Source organism: Peromyscus leucopus, chromosome X, assembly GCF_004664715.2.
Source record: "Peromyscus leucopus breed LL Stock chromosome X, UCI_PerLeu_2.1, whole genome shotgun sequence".
NCBI lineage: Eukaryota > Metazoa > Chordata > Mammalia > Rodentia > Cricetidae > Peromyscus > Peromyscus leucopus.
In genome coordinates this window covers 53347748-53363807 of record NC_051083.1, presented here as the reverse complement: position 1 = coordinate 53363807, position 16060 = coordinate 53347748, and the positions used below count along the sequence as shown (strand labels likewise).

Here is a 16060-nt window from a genome sequence, read left to right as displayed (position 1 = left end):
CCTAATACTGAGATTCTCTCCCAACAATCATTCTCCTCTCCTAATTGATCATTTTGCCACTCTTGTGACCACATAGTTAACATGTCTGCCCTCACTACTGCCTACAGTCCAGTCCATGGGTAGTCTGGGACAGAACATTTCTAATAGTATGCCAAGTACTCCCGTCTTGCCTTTGGAGTCTCCTCCTGATCTGGCTAGCGTATATGAAAATGTAACAAATCAACTTCCCTTCCCCTCCAACTTCCCTCCAGAGGCTCATACAGGGCTCCCAATCACTCCCTTACCCCACAATGGCCTTGGGAAAACAGGTGTTGGGCTGTTCGGTTGGTTCTGAATGTGATGGGAGACAGTCCTGCCATGAATTTGACTCTCCTGAACTCCTGGGCCTCCATATGTCCTCCTCAGTAGTGGAAGAGGTTTGCTTAAGATTGAGGGGGGCATTGTCAGCCGGTCCCAGTATTGTGACTGAGTTCCCAGATATTGGGGCCAAATTGGGTTGCCATTCATTAATAATGCTCACAATAAGATTAAATCATTCTGGAAAATCTCATAAAATCCCCCTAAGTACGCTCCAGTGGCTCTTTCCAATCCCATCATTCAGCACTTGGGGAGGTTTGGAAAGAGAAGAAAATTGGTTTCTTTGCTTTTAATGCTGCTTTGAAAAGATACTCAGAGTTTGTCATGCGTGACATGTCACATGTTTAATGTGGACTTGCTGGAAGTCAGGGGGTCTTTAGCGTGTGATATTTATGGGGAATATTAAGTGCAGAATGAGGTCCCTCCAGCTGGGGAAAGTTGAAAGAATAGGAGGCCCGGCCCGGGCTTGTTTGCGGCATCAGAATGACATAGGATTAAGAGTTTGTAAAACAAGGCGAGGGGTTCTCATTGGCCAGTAATAAATGTAATCCTTGGAGGTAATTTCACGCAATTTGCTTCTGCTCCATGGAAGGGTCAAATGAGAAAAAATGACTTAAAAAGGAGTTCATTAACAGGAAGAATGGTACTGTTTCTCGTATACCATCCAACTGGCAGCCTGAGGTTGGGGGGGGGGGATGAAGCCTTCTTACTAAACAAAAAGCCGGTATCGACAGAAAAGTGATATTGACCACAAATAAATAAATAAATCCTTCCCTAGTGCTTCTCTTGCACTCTGCTACCTTGTCCACTCCAGGAAAATGCCTTTCTCTGGGAAAGCCTGTGCAGTTCTGAGGGGTTGTAAACTCTAGATCTGGAGAAAGGCCCCAGAAAGTTCCAACCCGGCCTTAGGAAACCTAGGAAAGGAGTGTGTGGTGGGAATGGTAGTTGGTGGCCACTTCCCATGCCCCAGATCGGATCCCTGCCTAGGAGATCCACCCGGGCAAGTCCAGACCTGGATAAGGTGGTGATGACCCACAGGACAGACCAAATCCAAGAAGCAGCTAGGGCTGGCGACCCTCGTGGGTGCGCTCTCGGGGATTTTGGACAGGCGGGAACTGGGGACCACAGGACCGCGTGGGCGTGCCCAGGGCGCAGCAAGCACCTCCCCAGACAGGCATGGTACCCCAGGACTGTTGACCTCTGCCTGAGTCTGCACCTTCGCTAAGGCTGCCAAGGGACCCAGCTCCCCACCTCCTGCTAACAAGGCGCGCCCGCGCCCCCCGTGGTCGTTGGCGTCTTGGCGGGGCGGCGGTTCTCTGCTCTGTGAGCTGCCGTAGTCACGCCGCGCAGCCCCCCTTCCCGCCTGCCCCTCTCCCCAAAGGTCCGGCGCGCTAATTGCTGCAAATTGAAACTAATTAAGCTTCTCTTCCCTTTCCCATCACCCTGGGAGCATTGGCAAGACCCAGCCCCCCGCGGGCGAGCTTCCACCGAGAGGTCACCCGAAGGGGCGCGGGCAGGGTCCCCGAGAGGGGGGAGCTATGGTTCCCGCCGCGGGAGGGATGAGCCCAGGGGGTGAAAGATGCCAAATCTGTTTGGGTCTCCTGGCAAAACCTTAACTGTTTGGATATATTTTTTAATGTATACATTTCCCAATGTCTAGATAAGTGAAGTAATGACATTTGTCGAGTTAAGATCTGCCACTTAGATACCCATAGCTGCCTTTCCATCACTCTTCCAGCGTTTCTCTCTCTCTCTCTCTCTCTCTCTCTCTCTCTCTCTCTCTCTCTCTCTCTCTCTCCCTCCCTCCCTCCCTCCCTCCCTCCCTCCCTCCCTTCCCCTCTCCTCTCCCTCTCTCTACTCCCTCCTTCCCCCCTCCCTACTAGTGTTCCACCAAGCCCGCCCCCTCAGAAGCCAGCGCCTCCGCTGCTTGCTCTAGCCACTACCTGTCATATTGGACTGCGCACTTCCTTGCTACGTGGCACTTTCCACGAACAGCTTCCTTTGCCTTCCAACCAAGATTCCGCTTGCTCCAAATTCCAAACTTCTCTTTTCATGGTTGTCAGCAACAGCTACTATACACCCACCTACCATGGGACCCACCCTACAATCTCCCTGGCCCCGGATTCTCAGCACCAGTTGCGACAGAACTCGGTGATGCTCTTGGAAAGCACTACTGTGATATCCTTTTGAGTATCACTTTCAAACCAGGGGCCTCTGCCCGGAAGATGCACGTGCATATAAATTCAAGAGCTGCTACAGCAGCAGAGACTACTCTTGGTCTCAGTGGGGGATAGGGGCTTGTACTGTCCCCTCAGGGTCTCCATAGCGCATTCACACTTCCTTTTGTTAAACATATATTTTTTTTTTATTTTGAGCGTGACACTTCTCCACTAGATAGCAAGGAAAAGTGATAACAATTACACATTACACAAAAGTACTGTACCATTGCCTTTATCTTGAAGGTTTCCGAAGCCTCTACCGTTAATAAGTTAAATAAAGGGCTTGAGTACATAAATATTTGTCTAGAACCCTACCGTATCTACAACACAGTAAGAATCTACAGGAGGACAAACTTTTACCATACCACGCTGAGTGCAATTGCGTTATAACATTTCAAATATACAAAGCTCTGTTCTTTTTTTTTTTAATAACAATGGTATGTACAGAATCAATAATCACAGTTTGGTGACTTCAACAGTCCATATTCTAGCAGAGTATTTCCCTTTGGTTTGATATAAAAACCTTGGTTGGTGTATGATAAAGAAGAGAACAAGAACGAGACGCCCCTTTCCTTTAAGTGCACTGTTAGCTATCTTACAGATACGCATTTGCTTCCCTTGCCCTGGCGTCTAGCCGGGCCTGCGCTGAAATCAACTTAGAGCGCCAAAATGCTATTCAAAAGAAAAGCTACGGAGGAAGAGAAGGTTGGGCTTTTAATTTTTTAAACTTCAATAGTAGGCATCTTGGGGAGAAACCTTCCCCGTTAATTTCAGTAAGGTAAGAATGGGAGAGTGGACGTTCGACTTGGAGCAACGGTGGCAGTGGCAGGGGTAGGGGTAGGGGCGGGGGGGGGGGCAGGGGCAGGTGGACAGCCAGCGGAAGAGGTGTCACGTCCTTTAGCGCCAAGAGCTGCCTTGTCCGCATCCAAGCTGCTGCGAAGGCGGCTGCGCTCTGTCTGTGCCATCTTGGGAGTGTGCTGGTCCTCTGTTTCCATTTGGTCTTGAGTGATGCTGAGTGAGGTGACCTTTCGGGGCGCGCCCAGGGGGCGCGAGGGTGGAGGGGAGCCTTTAGCACACCTCCTTGCCCGTGCTGGTGCCCGGCAGGATGTTGAGCTGCGTGAGCTGCGCGGCGTGCTCCTTGGCCTTCAGCCTCAGCGCCGCTATGCTGGACGCGCGTCTGTCTGCGGCGGCGGTGGCCGGGTCGGCCAGCGCGCCCGAAGCCACTGCGCCCTCCACCGCGGGTGTGGGCTGTCTCAGGAGCGCAGCCGCGGTCGACGCGCTGGTCAGGGGGGCCATGGTGGAAAAGAGCCTGTGGGGAGAGCAAACAGCGCGGTCACGGCCTCGTGAACTGAGCGCGGCTCCCGGGGCAGCGAGTCCTGCCACCCCTCACCCGTGTGGCCAGGGTAGAGGGCGCCGAGCAGCTGGGGGAGTCCGGCCTCTGGTAGGGCTCGAGCTGGGACCCGGCAGGGTTGAAGCTGCCGTAGGCTGCTGGTTTTGCGGAGCCAAGAACCCACCAGCAAAAGAAAGCCCAAGTGCGTGGATTCGGGCTTTCAGTTAAGAAAGCCTGTGTTACGAGATCAGCTCCTGGAGTGAATGCTGTTGGTGGGAAAGCAAGTGGTGGGCGACCAGACAGACAAATGCGAGGGAAACAAAACAAAACGAAACGAGAGAGAGAGAGAGAGAGAGAGAGAGAGAGAGAGAGAGAGAGAGAGAGAGAGAGAGAGAGAGAGAGAGAGAGAGAGAGAGAGAGAGAGAGAGAGAGAGAGAGAGAGAGAGAGAGAGAGAGAGAGAGAGAGAGAGAGAGAGAGAGAAGGAAAAGGCTAATGGGGGAGGGGTGCAGAAAGTAGGCTAGAAACTACCCTAGACCCATGCTGCAAACTCTCTCTGGGGCTCTTTCTGAGTGTGAGCCTCCTTTCGCCCAGGAAGAGCTGGCCGTGAGTGCTGGTCTTCCGGTCCGGTCCGCTAGCGCTGGCCCAGCCACCCCCCTGAGCGCTTCTAAACTGCTGGTGCCCAGGGCTGGGATGTCGGGCGCCCGCCTGTTGATTTCGGCTCCACAGGCAGCGGCTGGGACTTGCCGCGGCCCCGCACCTAGACTCTCTTTCCCCACCGCCTTCCTGGAGCCCCAGACACCTCCCCCAGATAGTTCCCAGGCTTGGGGAGCCCCTTGCACCACTCAAGCCAATGCCTTAAGCTGGGACTAGTGCCAGCGTCTGCGCCACCGCCTCCGGGTGGCACTGGGATTACTCTGCGCGTGGGGATTACTCTCAATCCTTCCTCAAAACGTCCTTGACCTGCGGCTGAGGCTAGAGCGCCCCGGGCCCTCACCTCCACCCGGGGCCATCAGGTGTGTTTTTCCAATCCCTCGGCCCCCCCCTGCAAGGGTTCCTGCTCCAGACCCTCCAGGGGCCAATTCAGAATTTCCTCAATTAGAAATGAGCCCACCTGGGCTCTTGGAGCCACTGCTCCTGCTCTCCAGTCCTCTCCACTCACCGTGCCAACCCCACCCTCCACGCCTTCCAACCTCGCCGAAGCTCCGGTGGGTGTTGCAGCGGGGGTTCGCCTAGTTTTACTAACAGACTTTGGTTGTCGGAGGGGAGGAAAGCAGGAAGGAGACACAGGACTTTTTTTTTTTTTTTTTTCAGAAAGAAAGGATAATGGGTGACCTGGAGGGGGCGTAACGTGCCCTCGTTCCATTAGGTAAACTGAGTCACCCCACTTAAGTGCACTTTAAGGCACTCGCTAGATATTTTCGTGGTTTAGTACATTAATTTTTGCCTCAAGTCCTACTTTCAATTTTCTCGAGGATAATTTTTTTTTTGTTAAGTAGCTGCGCAGTTGGGTGAATCTATTATTTCTTTGTTCTCCCAAAGAGAGATCATTGAAGCTGCATTCAATTTTATTTTCACTGCACTTTCCAACTTAATACACCCCTCCTTTGTTTCTTTGTCTGTGTGATTATACAGATTGTTTTATTTCATCAGTGTTCACTTAAGGAAAGGGAGTTATATGCGATGAGGTAGCTCATATATTTCCTGGTCTCGTACTGCTGTCAGGGTCAGGGTCTGCACGTATGGGGGTACTGCTGGCATCAGGTCATATAAGTGATGAGGAACATAAAGTCTGGGAAGAGAAGAAACAGTTCAGTGCACTTGAAGGGCCTCCTGGCTCCTGGGCTCCTGTAGGGGACCCCAAGTGTGTCCCTCACGCTGCCAGGCTCTGTGGCATGCAGAAACACTTTTGCAAGACTTCAAAGCCCTCCCAGCTCTATAGCCTCTGCCTGGTCACTCAAACTGCCCATGGCGGAGGGGCACCTTCAAACCATACTTTTGTACAGCTATCATGAACACTTCCGGTTGTCACAGTTTTTGCTGTCCATTGCCTTCCCCTTTCCTACTTTCTCCTAACTCATTCTCTTCAGGACCTCCTTTTCTTTTTAAAGTCGAAATTAGAGAGTATTTTGTTTGATTAAAGTCGCTGAGGTTGCGGGGAGGGGGGGAGGAGGAAGATGTGTATAATCCCCTCCTGCCTCCTCTCTGATCTCAGCATCTGCTTGTGTAGAAGAAAAACGGACAGACAGACGGACAGAGCCTTTTTAAGGCTGCAGTTACCTGCCAAACGCTGGGCTGATGAAGGCCGGGTGCCGGAACACCGCTGCTCCTAGAAAAGTGCTCAGGCCCAGCGGCGCCCCGCTAGGCGGCAGGCTGGCCGAGCCAGGAGGCGGAGGTAGGCTCGGGAAGGCGGCTGCAGCCGCTGCAGCCGCAGCGGTCCAGGCCGAGTCAAGCGCAGGGTGGTGCGGTGGAAAGGGACTGGCATCCAGGTAGGGGCTGAGGGGGTGTGTGGCCGAGAGAGGCCCGGGAAAGGGCAGCCCCGGGGGATGGGTCTGCGCGCCAGCCTTCTCTCGCTTGCGCCACTTGGCCCGACGGTTCTGGAACCACACCTGCAAAATGGTGAGAGGCCTGGATGGTTTAGCTCTGGCTCACTCCTTCCCTCAACACGCAGGGCCTTCTCCCCCTCCTTTCATTGTTCCTGAAGCACCTTGGCCTTCTGTTACCCCCTGGGCGAAAAGGAGCCCAGACTTTTTAATTCAGCAGAAACCACTGGACAAGAAAGCCCTTAAAAGTGGTGCCTTATCTATTCCGGGCTTCCAAGAGTCAGGAAAGTTAAAACATGGGGACAGCTAAGTTGCCCTGTCTGGGCTGACCCTTTTTTCCTTCAAGATTTTATTTAGGTCACTTAAACCTCTCTGGACCTCAGTTTTCTAATCTGTAAAATGGGGCCAAAACACTTTTCTTATAAGATTCTAATGAAGAATGCATAAAGGCAACACATGAAAACACATAGTCGTGTTGGACATAGGCAGGCATCAAGCCATGAACCACATTCTGCACATTCAAGACTGTCACATATTTCAGGCTTACCCAAGAGCCCAGGCAATGTCTGCTCTCTATTAAAAAGCGAAGCAGGGAGCTCGTTTATTTTTGTTTTTGCAAAAATAAAATAGCTACTGAACAGTAAGTGCACTGTACTAGGGTCTAGAATTTGGATAGGGTTGGAAGAGAGGAGGGAACTGCTTCCAGTAAGTGAAAAGCAGCTGTACATTTTAGAGGCCTGATTGTTCATAAAGTGAGAAAGGGGGTCCAAAACAAGCTGTCTTTGGGGGCTCTGGATGAGACATCACTGACTACTGGGAGGGTTTATGCAGGACCACGTAAATACAGGGAATCAAAGGACAGGCTGCCCCATCTTCAAAGAAAACAGGGCCTTCCTTTTTTCTGGGGGAATGTGCTTTCACTTGGTTCTTTAAATAAGATAGTTCCAGGCTTGGAGGAGGTTTCCATCCTGAGGTATTTTCCTAATTGTTAATAAGAAGCACTTTGAACATAGACCTTCACCTAAAACATGGCAGCCACCATCATCTAAAAATATCCCCCCAAGGCATGAAATCATTTTTGTGTGACCTGCTCATCACTCCCACAGCTCAGAAGCTATGTTCCTTCTTCCCAGAAGGCATTAATATTTTTAGAGCTGAGTTTGTGACTGCACAGGAGTCTAAAAATTAAGAATGAACTCTAGGGCTATACGGAATTATATCAAAGTATAATGTGAATTGTCACATTCAGATATTTCAAATTTCCAGCCTGGCTGGGGGTGAGTTACATTAGCAGCTAAGCTTGGTTGGACTTCTAGCCAGTCATCCAGGACAAGAAAAAAAAAAAATCAAGAATCCAAACTGACTGATTACTTAAGGTTCTGGGGGAAGGGGGCCATAACATTTGGCAGCCTTCAAATAATCCATGTGGGCATTGTAGAAATGCTCTAACTTGAAGACTCACCAGCTTGACAAAGTTAGACTGTATGTAGTTAGATTAGGCTGGGCGGGCAGCTTTCTCACATTCAACCGTCTAGACAAGAATATCCACCATTCCTTGATCGTAGGGAAAGGAATAAAGGAAGGGGAAGTGGGGGCAGAGAGGCCTTAAATAACATGGAATCCTTTCTAAAGAGAGATCGGCTGTCTCTTGGGCTCTCTGGCTCAACTGCAATTATCAAGATGTCCCCTGCAATTCCTCATTATTGAATTAATACCTCTGAGGCCCCCAAAGGTAAACGAAAGGACTCTGATAATTCATATTCACTTAATTACATCTTCTCCAGTGAATAGTGGGGAGAGGAGAAGGGGAGGGGCACTCTCTTTCTTTTAAAAAGTTATTTAACTTTCCCACGACTTGTTCCCCTGAGCTGAAAATGTGGAGTTGCTGTCACATCTCTGTTTGACAATGGAGAAATGTGTCAACAGAAAGGAGGGGACAAGCCGCATCATTAGCCCTCTAATGCAAGAAGCTGTTGTGTATTAAATGAGCCATATGGAATTTATTGTGCTTTATCAGCGCTTGATTTTGACTGTAAAGTGATTCACTCAGCTCCTAACCCGGGGACATCTGTTTTCTGTTGGCCATCGGGGCTGCCCAGTGTTGATCGTCTCTTTGGTTATGAGGCCTGGGTTCGGAAATGCACTCTGGTATGGGGCTGCAAACACCTTTAATAGCATTGCACTCACTCCCTATTAGATCAATGTGGGCTCATTGCTATAAAAAATGGGAAATCAAATAGCATTAGCTAGCTCCTTGTGCAGGGCGGAGGGGAAATCAAACAGCATTTTGCCTTCAAATGGCCCTGTTTGTTCTAGCACTAAGTGGGCTTTTATGAAGCCCGATTGGAGACTTAATCGCAGCCAAATACCTGCTTGGAGCTGAGCGGATTTGTCTAACAACCAAATCCATGCTCCATCCCATTATTTCAATCAGGAGAAGTCTGCTGGTGGATTGTTTTTTCTATAGGGGCCTTGGGTACCAGGTTTGGGTGGGGGGCTGCTGAATTGCAGGCTCAGACACTAGAAAACCCATGTTTTGATACTGGACTACTTTGAGCTCCCAAACTGAGAAACCTTCTCCTCCGACTTGCCAGTTTGCAGCTTGCTTTTGAAATGTCGTTCTGTGTGTGAGTGCTTGGATCTACCTTTCCGATTTGGATCCTCTTCTTTTTATCTGGAGGGCAACCCCCAACACCACCCCAGCCCTCTTTCTTCCCTTCTTGGAGCTCACCTGGACTCGAGCCTCAGTCAGGTCCAGTCTCATGGCCAGCTCCTCCCTGTAAGAAAGCAACATTGAGACAGAAGGGTCATCAGAGGCCCAGCAGCTCTCCCTCGGCCACCTTCCCCTTCATGAAGGCCTCTTCCAGTCCACACCCCAAGTCCACGGATTTGACTGAAAACAGAAAAAAACCCAGCACAGTGACAGATACAAAATATTACACATTATGTTGTATCATATAGTGTGACGGGGTGGATTCTTGAGTCCCTAAGTCTTCAAACTTAGAAAAATGAGTTTTCTCTCAGTCTTAGAGTAGGATGGGAAAAGACACACACACACACACACACACACACACACACACACACACACACAGAGTGCTCATGCCCTGTTTCATCCAAACACTAAATGGGAGAAGAGTTCAGCAATCAACTACAATTTTTGTTTTCTGCCCTCTTGGCTTTGTTTTGCCTTCTTAAAAAAAATACCCCCCCCTTCCCTTCTTGCCCCCTTTCCAGCTCTCTGTCTTTCCTCCATCGCCCCCTCCCCCCTCCTTCCCTCCCTCACCCTCTTAGGTCACACTCCCCATTACCCTCTGGAGATATGTTAAGCTTGTTAAGAGTTCAGTGGGGTAATTTTTCGATTAAACAAAATTCTGCGCACCTCCTGACTCCAGTGCCCACTACAAACCCTGCCCATCTCAGGGGAAGTCAATTTAGCTGAAACCCTACCCCGTTATTGCAGTTATTACTGCGACAATTAAGGCAAATAGGAAACCATTAAGATGCTATAAAACGGCTTACGACCTGTTTACCGAAAATATGAGCGCGCCGAGAATAATTGGCTCTCTACTCCCTAATATGAAGGAGTGGAGCTGCCCAAGCCTGGGCCTGAGTCTGCGCTGCCCACAGGATCAGGTCGGCCCCTGAAACTTCCTCAGCACGAGGGAAAAAAAGATCAGTTCACTAAACACCTTCTTTTGAACACTCGTCCCACCCCCTCCCTTTTTCGGAGAGCACCAGCAAATCTGAACTCCACTCTAGCCTGGCTGGGCTATAGACCCTGAGCTAGGCCTGCTGAGCTGGAAGGAGATGGGGGTGGGGCGAGGAAGAGAAACGGCCCAGGTCTTGTACTTTAGTCTCCCCGACAAGCTAAAAAGGGAGGACATGGATGCTAAGCGACACTGTCTTTTTTTTTCTCCTTTTTAAGTACGCATGTCGGATAAACGCAAAAAATAAAATAAAATAAAATCAAAGCGGTGGTCCAGTTAGCTATGTGATAGCACACGCTGACTTGGAGTTTTATTTCTGTCTTCAAAAACAAGGGAAAGGCTGAGTGACACTGAGAAGGACCAACTTTCAGTGCACTTGCCTGTATTAAATTTACTTTTTGGTTGCTTCTGGCTACAAGAGTTTGGCAACTGCCAGACCAACTATGTTTTGGAGTTGGCTCAGGTCTTGATTCTAAGCAGAGATTTCTCTGGTTCAAAAGGACAGGCAGCTTTCCCCGTCGAAAATGCACATTGAAAAGCTGCACACGTCTCCTGCGAAGGAACTGCCGGGTTTGAGGAGCGCGCGAGCCAGGCACTCACAGGTCTCATTCTCTGTTCTCCCTGGGGGACCCGTCTCTTTCTTTCTTCTCACATTTGCCCCCAGTCCTGGCTCCTAGTCTGAGCCAAAATCTTGGACTTGGGGTGGGAAAGGCTCCAAGCCTGCTGGTACTCCCAGGTCGGCTGAATGAGCAGGGGCTCCGAGGCTCAGCTACCCCACCCGGTCCAAGTTTCTCAGATTGGGAAGTTCAGTGGACACTAGTCCATGAGACACAGTCCTGTTCCCACCCCCACTTCAGCTGCTTGGTTTACTAACTGCCACGTTTCCAGAAATCGTGGTCCACCCCATCAACCCGTTTACAGTAAAGTTATGGAGTGGGCATGGTGAAGACCGGGACCACAGGGGAATGTTCTGGCTGGTTTCTGGTGCACAGAGACACCGACCACTGCTTAGTTCCGACTTCTTTGGTTGTTTCAGGAGTCCCCAAGTGACAAAAAAAACTCAGATCTTTTTAAAGATCTTCTCCGAAGGCAAGGGCTCCAGTTTTCCTGAGAACAACGTAACTGATACCCACTAGACTCCTGGGCCACCGGGCGAGGGTGGACAGCGCACAGTACACGGATCAAAAATAGCGCCTGCTCTCCTACCGAAAGGGGCGACAAGTGGGTCTTGTGCCTAGCCAGCACCTGGCCCCAGCCTCAGCACTGGGAGCAGTCCCATGTGCCTGCCCAATGTGGTCGCTTTGGGTGCTCTTTGGAGAGGCTGTTTGGCTCTAAAACTTGCCATTTGGAAACAAAGCAGAAGGACTTTGGGACAGAAAGAAACCACACCAACTGAAACTCAAAGCGTGTGTGTGTGTGTGTGTGTGTGTGTGTGTGTGTGTGTGTGTGTGTGTGTGTGTGTACGTACACGGGGAGCCAAAGGATCATATTTGGCCAAGCATCCCCCCTCTATTCCGCCCTCATGGGCCCTTCGGCCGGTGCTGTGCGCAGCCACCACCCGGGCCACATACCTGGTGAAGACGTCCGGGTAGTGCGTCTTCTGGAAGGCCCGCTCCAGTTCCTCCAGCTGGTAGCTGGTGAACGTGGTGCGGTAGCGCCTCTGTTTGCGCTTCAGCAGCCCCTCCTCTGAGTCGCTGCCCGCCGACAGGCACACGCTGTCCTCGCCGTCCTTGCCCTCGGCGTCCTCGGGGTGCAGCAACAGCTCTTCCTTGGGCGACAGCTCTCCGCCCTCGGTGGCCACGGCGGCAGCGGCGGCGGCCGCGGCGGCGGCGGTCACCGTGCCGGTGGCGGCCACAGAGCAGCGCCGGGGCTCCTTGAGCAGCGCCCGGGCATCATCCTCTAGCAACTCCTCCTCGTCGTCCTCCAGCAGCTCCTCTTCCTCATCTTCATCCTCTTCGTCCTCTAAGAGCTCCTCCTCGTCGTCCTCGGCGGCCGTGCCACCACCAGCCGCCGGGGCACTGCCGGGTCCGCTGGCCGCGCCCAGGCGCTCCTCGGGGTGCGCGACGCCCCCCGGGCCACCCAGCTCGTCGAGCGCGGGCGGCGGTGGCACGAAGGGCGCCCCGTTCTCGCGGTACGACTTGCTGCGGCTGATGCTCACCTGCGGTGCCTGGCTGATCTTGAGTGTATCCCAGGCGGCGGCGGCGGCGACGGCGGCCGCGGCCCCGGCGCTGTCTTGACGCTCCCCTGGCCGCGCGGCGGGCGGTGGCGGTGGCGGTACCTCTCCACGAGGACCCGGGGTGCCGGTGGTCGTGGCTGCCGCCGCCGCCGCCGCGGCCGCCGCCGCCGCCGCTGCCGCGGCGCCCTGGAGGAGGCGGCCCCCACCGGGGCCGTACAGGCGCCGCAGTTTGGGTGGCAGGTGCAGCTCAGCCTCGAACGGGGCGCTGCTGCCCTTGGGAGAGCCTGCGGGCAAGGAAGAGTGGTCAGCGTGCTCGCCCGACCATTTTTTCCCCCAGCCTCGTAGCTGTTGGGAGCCGGCCTGCTCGGTTGCCTCTGTGCCCCCTACCATCGGACTCAGCTCCCCTTTCTAGCACACTTTCCATACTTCCTTTTTCTTTCTTCTTCTTCTTCTCTCATGTGCCCCAGTCCGCCCTTTACCTTCCTTCCTTCCTTCCTTCCTTTCTCAACCAGCCCTTTATTTCTTTCTTCCTTTCACATACCTACTCCTTTCGTGCCCACCTTTACTTCTTTCCTTCTCTTTCTACTTTCTCCCCACTCCTTTCCTTTTCTCATCTCTTTCGTCTCTACTCTTTCTTTCTTTCTTTCTTTCTTTCTTTCTTTCTTTCTTTCTTTCTTTCTTTCTTTCTTTCTTTCTTTCGTTCGTTCGTTCCATGATTCCACTTTACTTCTTATTTCATTCCTTTCTCTCTTTTTCTTCTCTCCATTTTGGGGTGGGGCGAATTTTTTAAAAATCGAACAACTTAAATCACCACTACTCTGAAAACTTCGCGCTCGACCTCGGCCAGCTGTTCTGTCACAGGGGCCCCAGGCTAGCAAGACGGGCGCTGCCCCGCGGGCGACCCCTGCGGGGCGAAACCGCCTGGGCCTCACAGCCCTGAACACCCGCCCTGCCCCAACAGCCCACAGCCGCAGGAGGCAGGGATTCCTAGCTCAAAAGGGCAAAGAAAAAAAAATCATCCTGGAGAAACTGTGTTAAGAAACGCCTGGAGTGGGGACAGGGTGGGGTGCAACAGGCACAGGCCGCTCCTTCCCTGGGAAGAAGCGCCTGGCACAGGTGCCCTTGCAGGCTAAAAAAAGAAAAGGAAAAAGTCAGTTTTATTTTAGAGGGCTCATTCTCAGCCTTTCGCTCCAGTCTTCCAAATGGTGTTGCTGCTGGATCACTGGTTTTGGATTTAAAAGACACCAACACTTCTTTGCCTGCAACACTTCCGCATCCAGCTCAAGGCGAAACTCGAGTATAAGAGGTTCGGAGGGCCAAATGACACTTGTTCTGGATTTTTTAATTTCAGAAAATAAAAGACTTTAAACATCTCAACTCTTTAAAAAAAAAAAAACAGCAGAGAAAAGTAGCACCCAGAAGTCACACATTTCATGCATTTCAAATACAGTAAGTTGCGTTTGGAGAACCCTGGGGAAATGTTTTCTGCAACACTTGCATTTAAAAGGTCACCAATACTGTACAATTAAAAACTAAAAAGGAACGCAAACCACTCCGTATGAAGAAATCTTCCGAGGGGGACAGGCTAAAGTTCATCTTGCCTGAAGACACCACCACCACCACCCCTTAGCTTTTGACTTACTTGTCTGCATTAAGTTGCTGCTAAAGGCTTTTAAGACCGTCTGCTGTTTCGGACCTATCAGAGCTATTCAGGGTACACCCAAGGCCAACCTAAAGAGACTTTTAAACCACTAACACCGAGCATCTAAGAGTCGTACCGCCCCCCCCCCCCAAGTGAAGCTGGGTCTCTGCTGCCTTTTCCGAAAAGCGAGGTAGAGACAGTCTCTCTAAGGCCCCAGGCCCCGGAGTTGTTTCCTCTCTTTCCTACGTCTCCAACTTGACAACCCCCAGGCCCCTGGTCCCCAAATAGCAAACATTCAAACCAACGTCCCACGTCCTCCCATAGGTGCCCGACCGGCACAACCTTACCTTGCATGGCTTTTTCCTGGTCCGCGCGGCTGGCCAGCGGGGCAGGCAAGCTCTGCGCGGCTCCTAGAAGCCTCATTTTGCACGGGCTTCTCCGGCCCAGGATGCTGTCGATGCAGTAGGAGGAGAGCAAAGTTGGAGATTTACTCTTGCACTCGGGCCTCTCGGAGCAGCCTTCTTCCTGGTACTGGTTGCTCATGGCTGGAGCTTTTTCCCCCCGGGCTCAGAGAGCGGACCTCCGGGCTGCCTCTCCTGGGGGGTGGGATGAGTGAGTGTGCTGGGGGTAGTTTGGGAGGCTGATTATAGCAAATATTACCGAGATCTTTGTCCCTCTCTGTCTCCCTCGGTGGCGGGCTACGGGGCTCTCACCCTGGTCTCGGCCGGAGCTCGTCCTCCGCGCGCTCAGGACAAGCGGTTAGAAGAGTAGTGAGCCGCGGGCCGCGGAGCTCTGGAGTCTCTCTGCTCCACGTGCTGGGAGGAGCTCTCTGATTGGCTCTCGGCAGAGGCTGGGCTGCGTCGGCCTGCCGGCACAGCGCAAAGCCCGAACTGGATTCCGGAGGGGCCGGCAGCGAGGGTGGGGGCAGGGGACTAGCAGCTGGCACGCACCGGAGCCAAATTTCTTTTTCTTTCTCTCTCTCTTTCTCTAAACTAAAAACTTTCAACGTTTTCCATCGTTTTCTTGTAGTTCCTCCTTTAAGTCTTAAGGGTTGCTCCTAGCTCTAGCTCATTTTGGGTGCTAGGCTTGTGGGTGCCACGTGGTCTGTGGACTCCCCTTCCACCATCCAGAGGACCTAGCTCCCTGGAGGTGAAGCCGTAAGGCTCTGGTTGAGAGCGACCTGGAGCTTTTCAAAACCGGCTTTGTCCTCCTAGGACAGCGTCTTGACCTCAGTGCTGTTCAGTCACCATACTCTCTAGGACAAATGGGCCTCCGACGTACCAGGCGGAAACATCTGCTGTCTGAGCCTTTGGTTTTCTCTTGTGGCTCAAAGCCTAGAGCTATTTGTCTTTATGCAGAGCCTATCTGTTGCTCTCTTGTTAATATCGGTTCCCAACATTCTCTGTCTCCGTTTTTAACTCTGGAATGAGAAAACAGACCCTTAAACACAGAGAGCTCTGCCAAAGGCGCACAGCCTTCCCTGGAGTATCCAGAGAGGCGAAAGGGACTGGCGAGTGAGTGCGAGTCCCAGAGGGAGACTGGGGAAGAGACTGAGAGAGCCCCCTTTCCCTCCTGACGCTTCTCCGTCTTCCCTACTTCCCTAAATTCGTCTGTGTTAGGCTGTCACCATCCGGCTATTCAGGCTATTCATCCTCGAGTGCCTGGGGTTTGAAACCCCTGCACTGAAGAACTGTGGTTCTCAGTTCCCTAGAACAGAAGGGACCCATATTCACCTTGAACCAAGTCGAAATGCCTAAAATTTTGAATTTTGTGACTGGCCCCCATTATCAAAAGTGAGGGAGGAGAGCCTTAGGGGGAACCACTTTCTTCCCAAACAGCTCCCAGCATTGGTTACCCAGGGAATCTCCACCCAACCCTGACTGAAGTTGGGTGGATCCCTGAGAGGAGCCAGGACGGACATCTTCACTGCCTAGGTGCAGGTTCCAAGGGACAGCTAGGGCCTTGGCATTGGCGGGGCTGGGGTGAGGGAGGTGGGTGAGAGGTCGGGGAAGGGGAATCCATGCCAGGTTTTCTTCTCTCAGCCCCTTCAATGTGTCAAAGAGAAAACGTTTTACAAAGGATTATACT

General features: G+C 52.1%; 1 protein-coding gene across 3 annotated transcripts; it reads right to left on the bottom strand.

Moving 5' to 3' along the window:
• Positions 1–2698: 2698 nt before the first annotated feature.
• Arx (aristaless related homeobox) lies at positions 2699–14773 on the bottom strand. Of its 3 annotated transcripts, XM_028881685.2 has the most exons (6): positions 14686–14773; positions 14320–14568; positions 11726–12614; positions 9179–9224; positions 6185–6513; positions 2699–3885 (listed from the first exon to the last, which is right to left on the bottom strand). In XM_028881685.2, the coding sequence occupies exons 2-6, from the start codon at positions 14513–14515 to the stop codon at positions 3645–3647; spliced, it is 1701 nt and encodes a 566-aa protein (XP_028737518.1). In that variant the 5' UTR covers positions 14516–14568; positions 14686–14773; the 3' UTR covers positions 2699–3644. The 3 variants fall into 3 exon arrangements, with proteins under 3 accessions (XP_028737518.1, XP_028737517.1, XP_037054970.1); XM_028881684.2 differs by having other exon boundaries at positions 14320–14744; XM_037199075.1 differs by lacking the exon at positions 2699–3885 and adding an exon at positions 4385–5696 and having other exon boundaries at positions 14320–14736.
• Positions 14774–16060: the final 1287 nt, after the last annotated feature.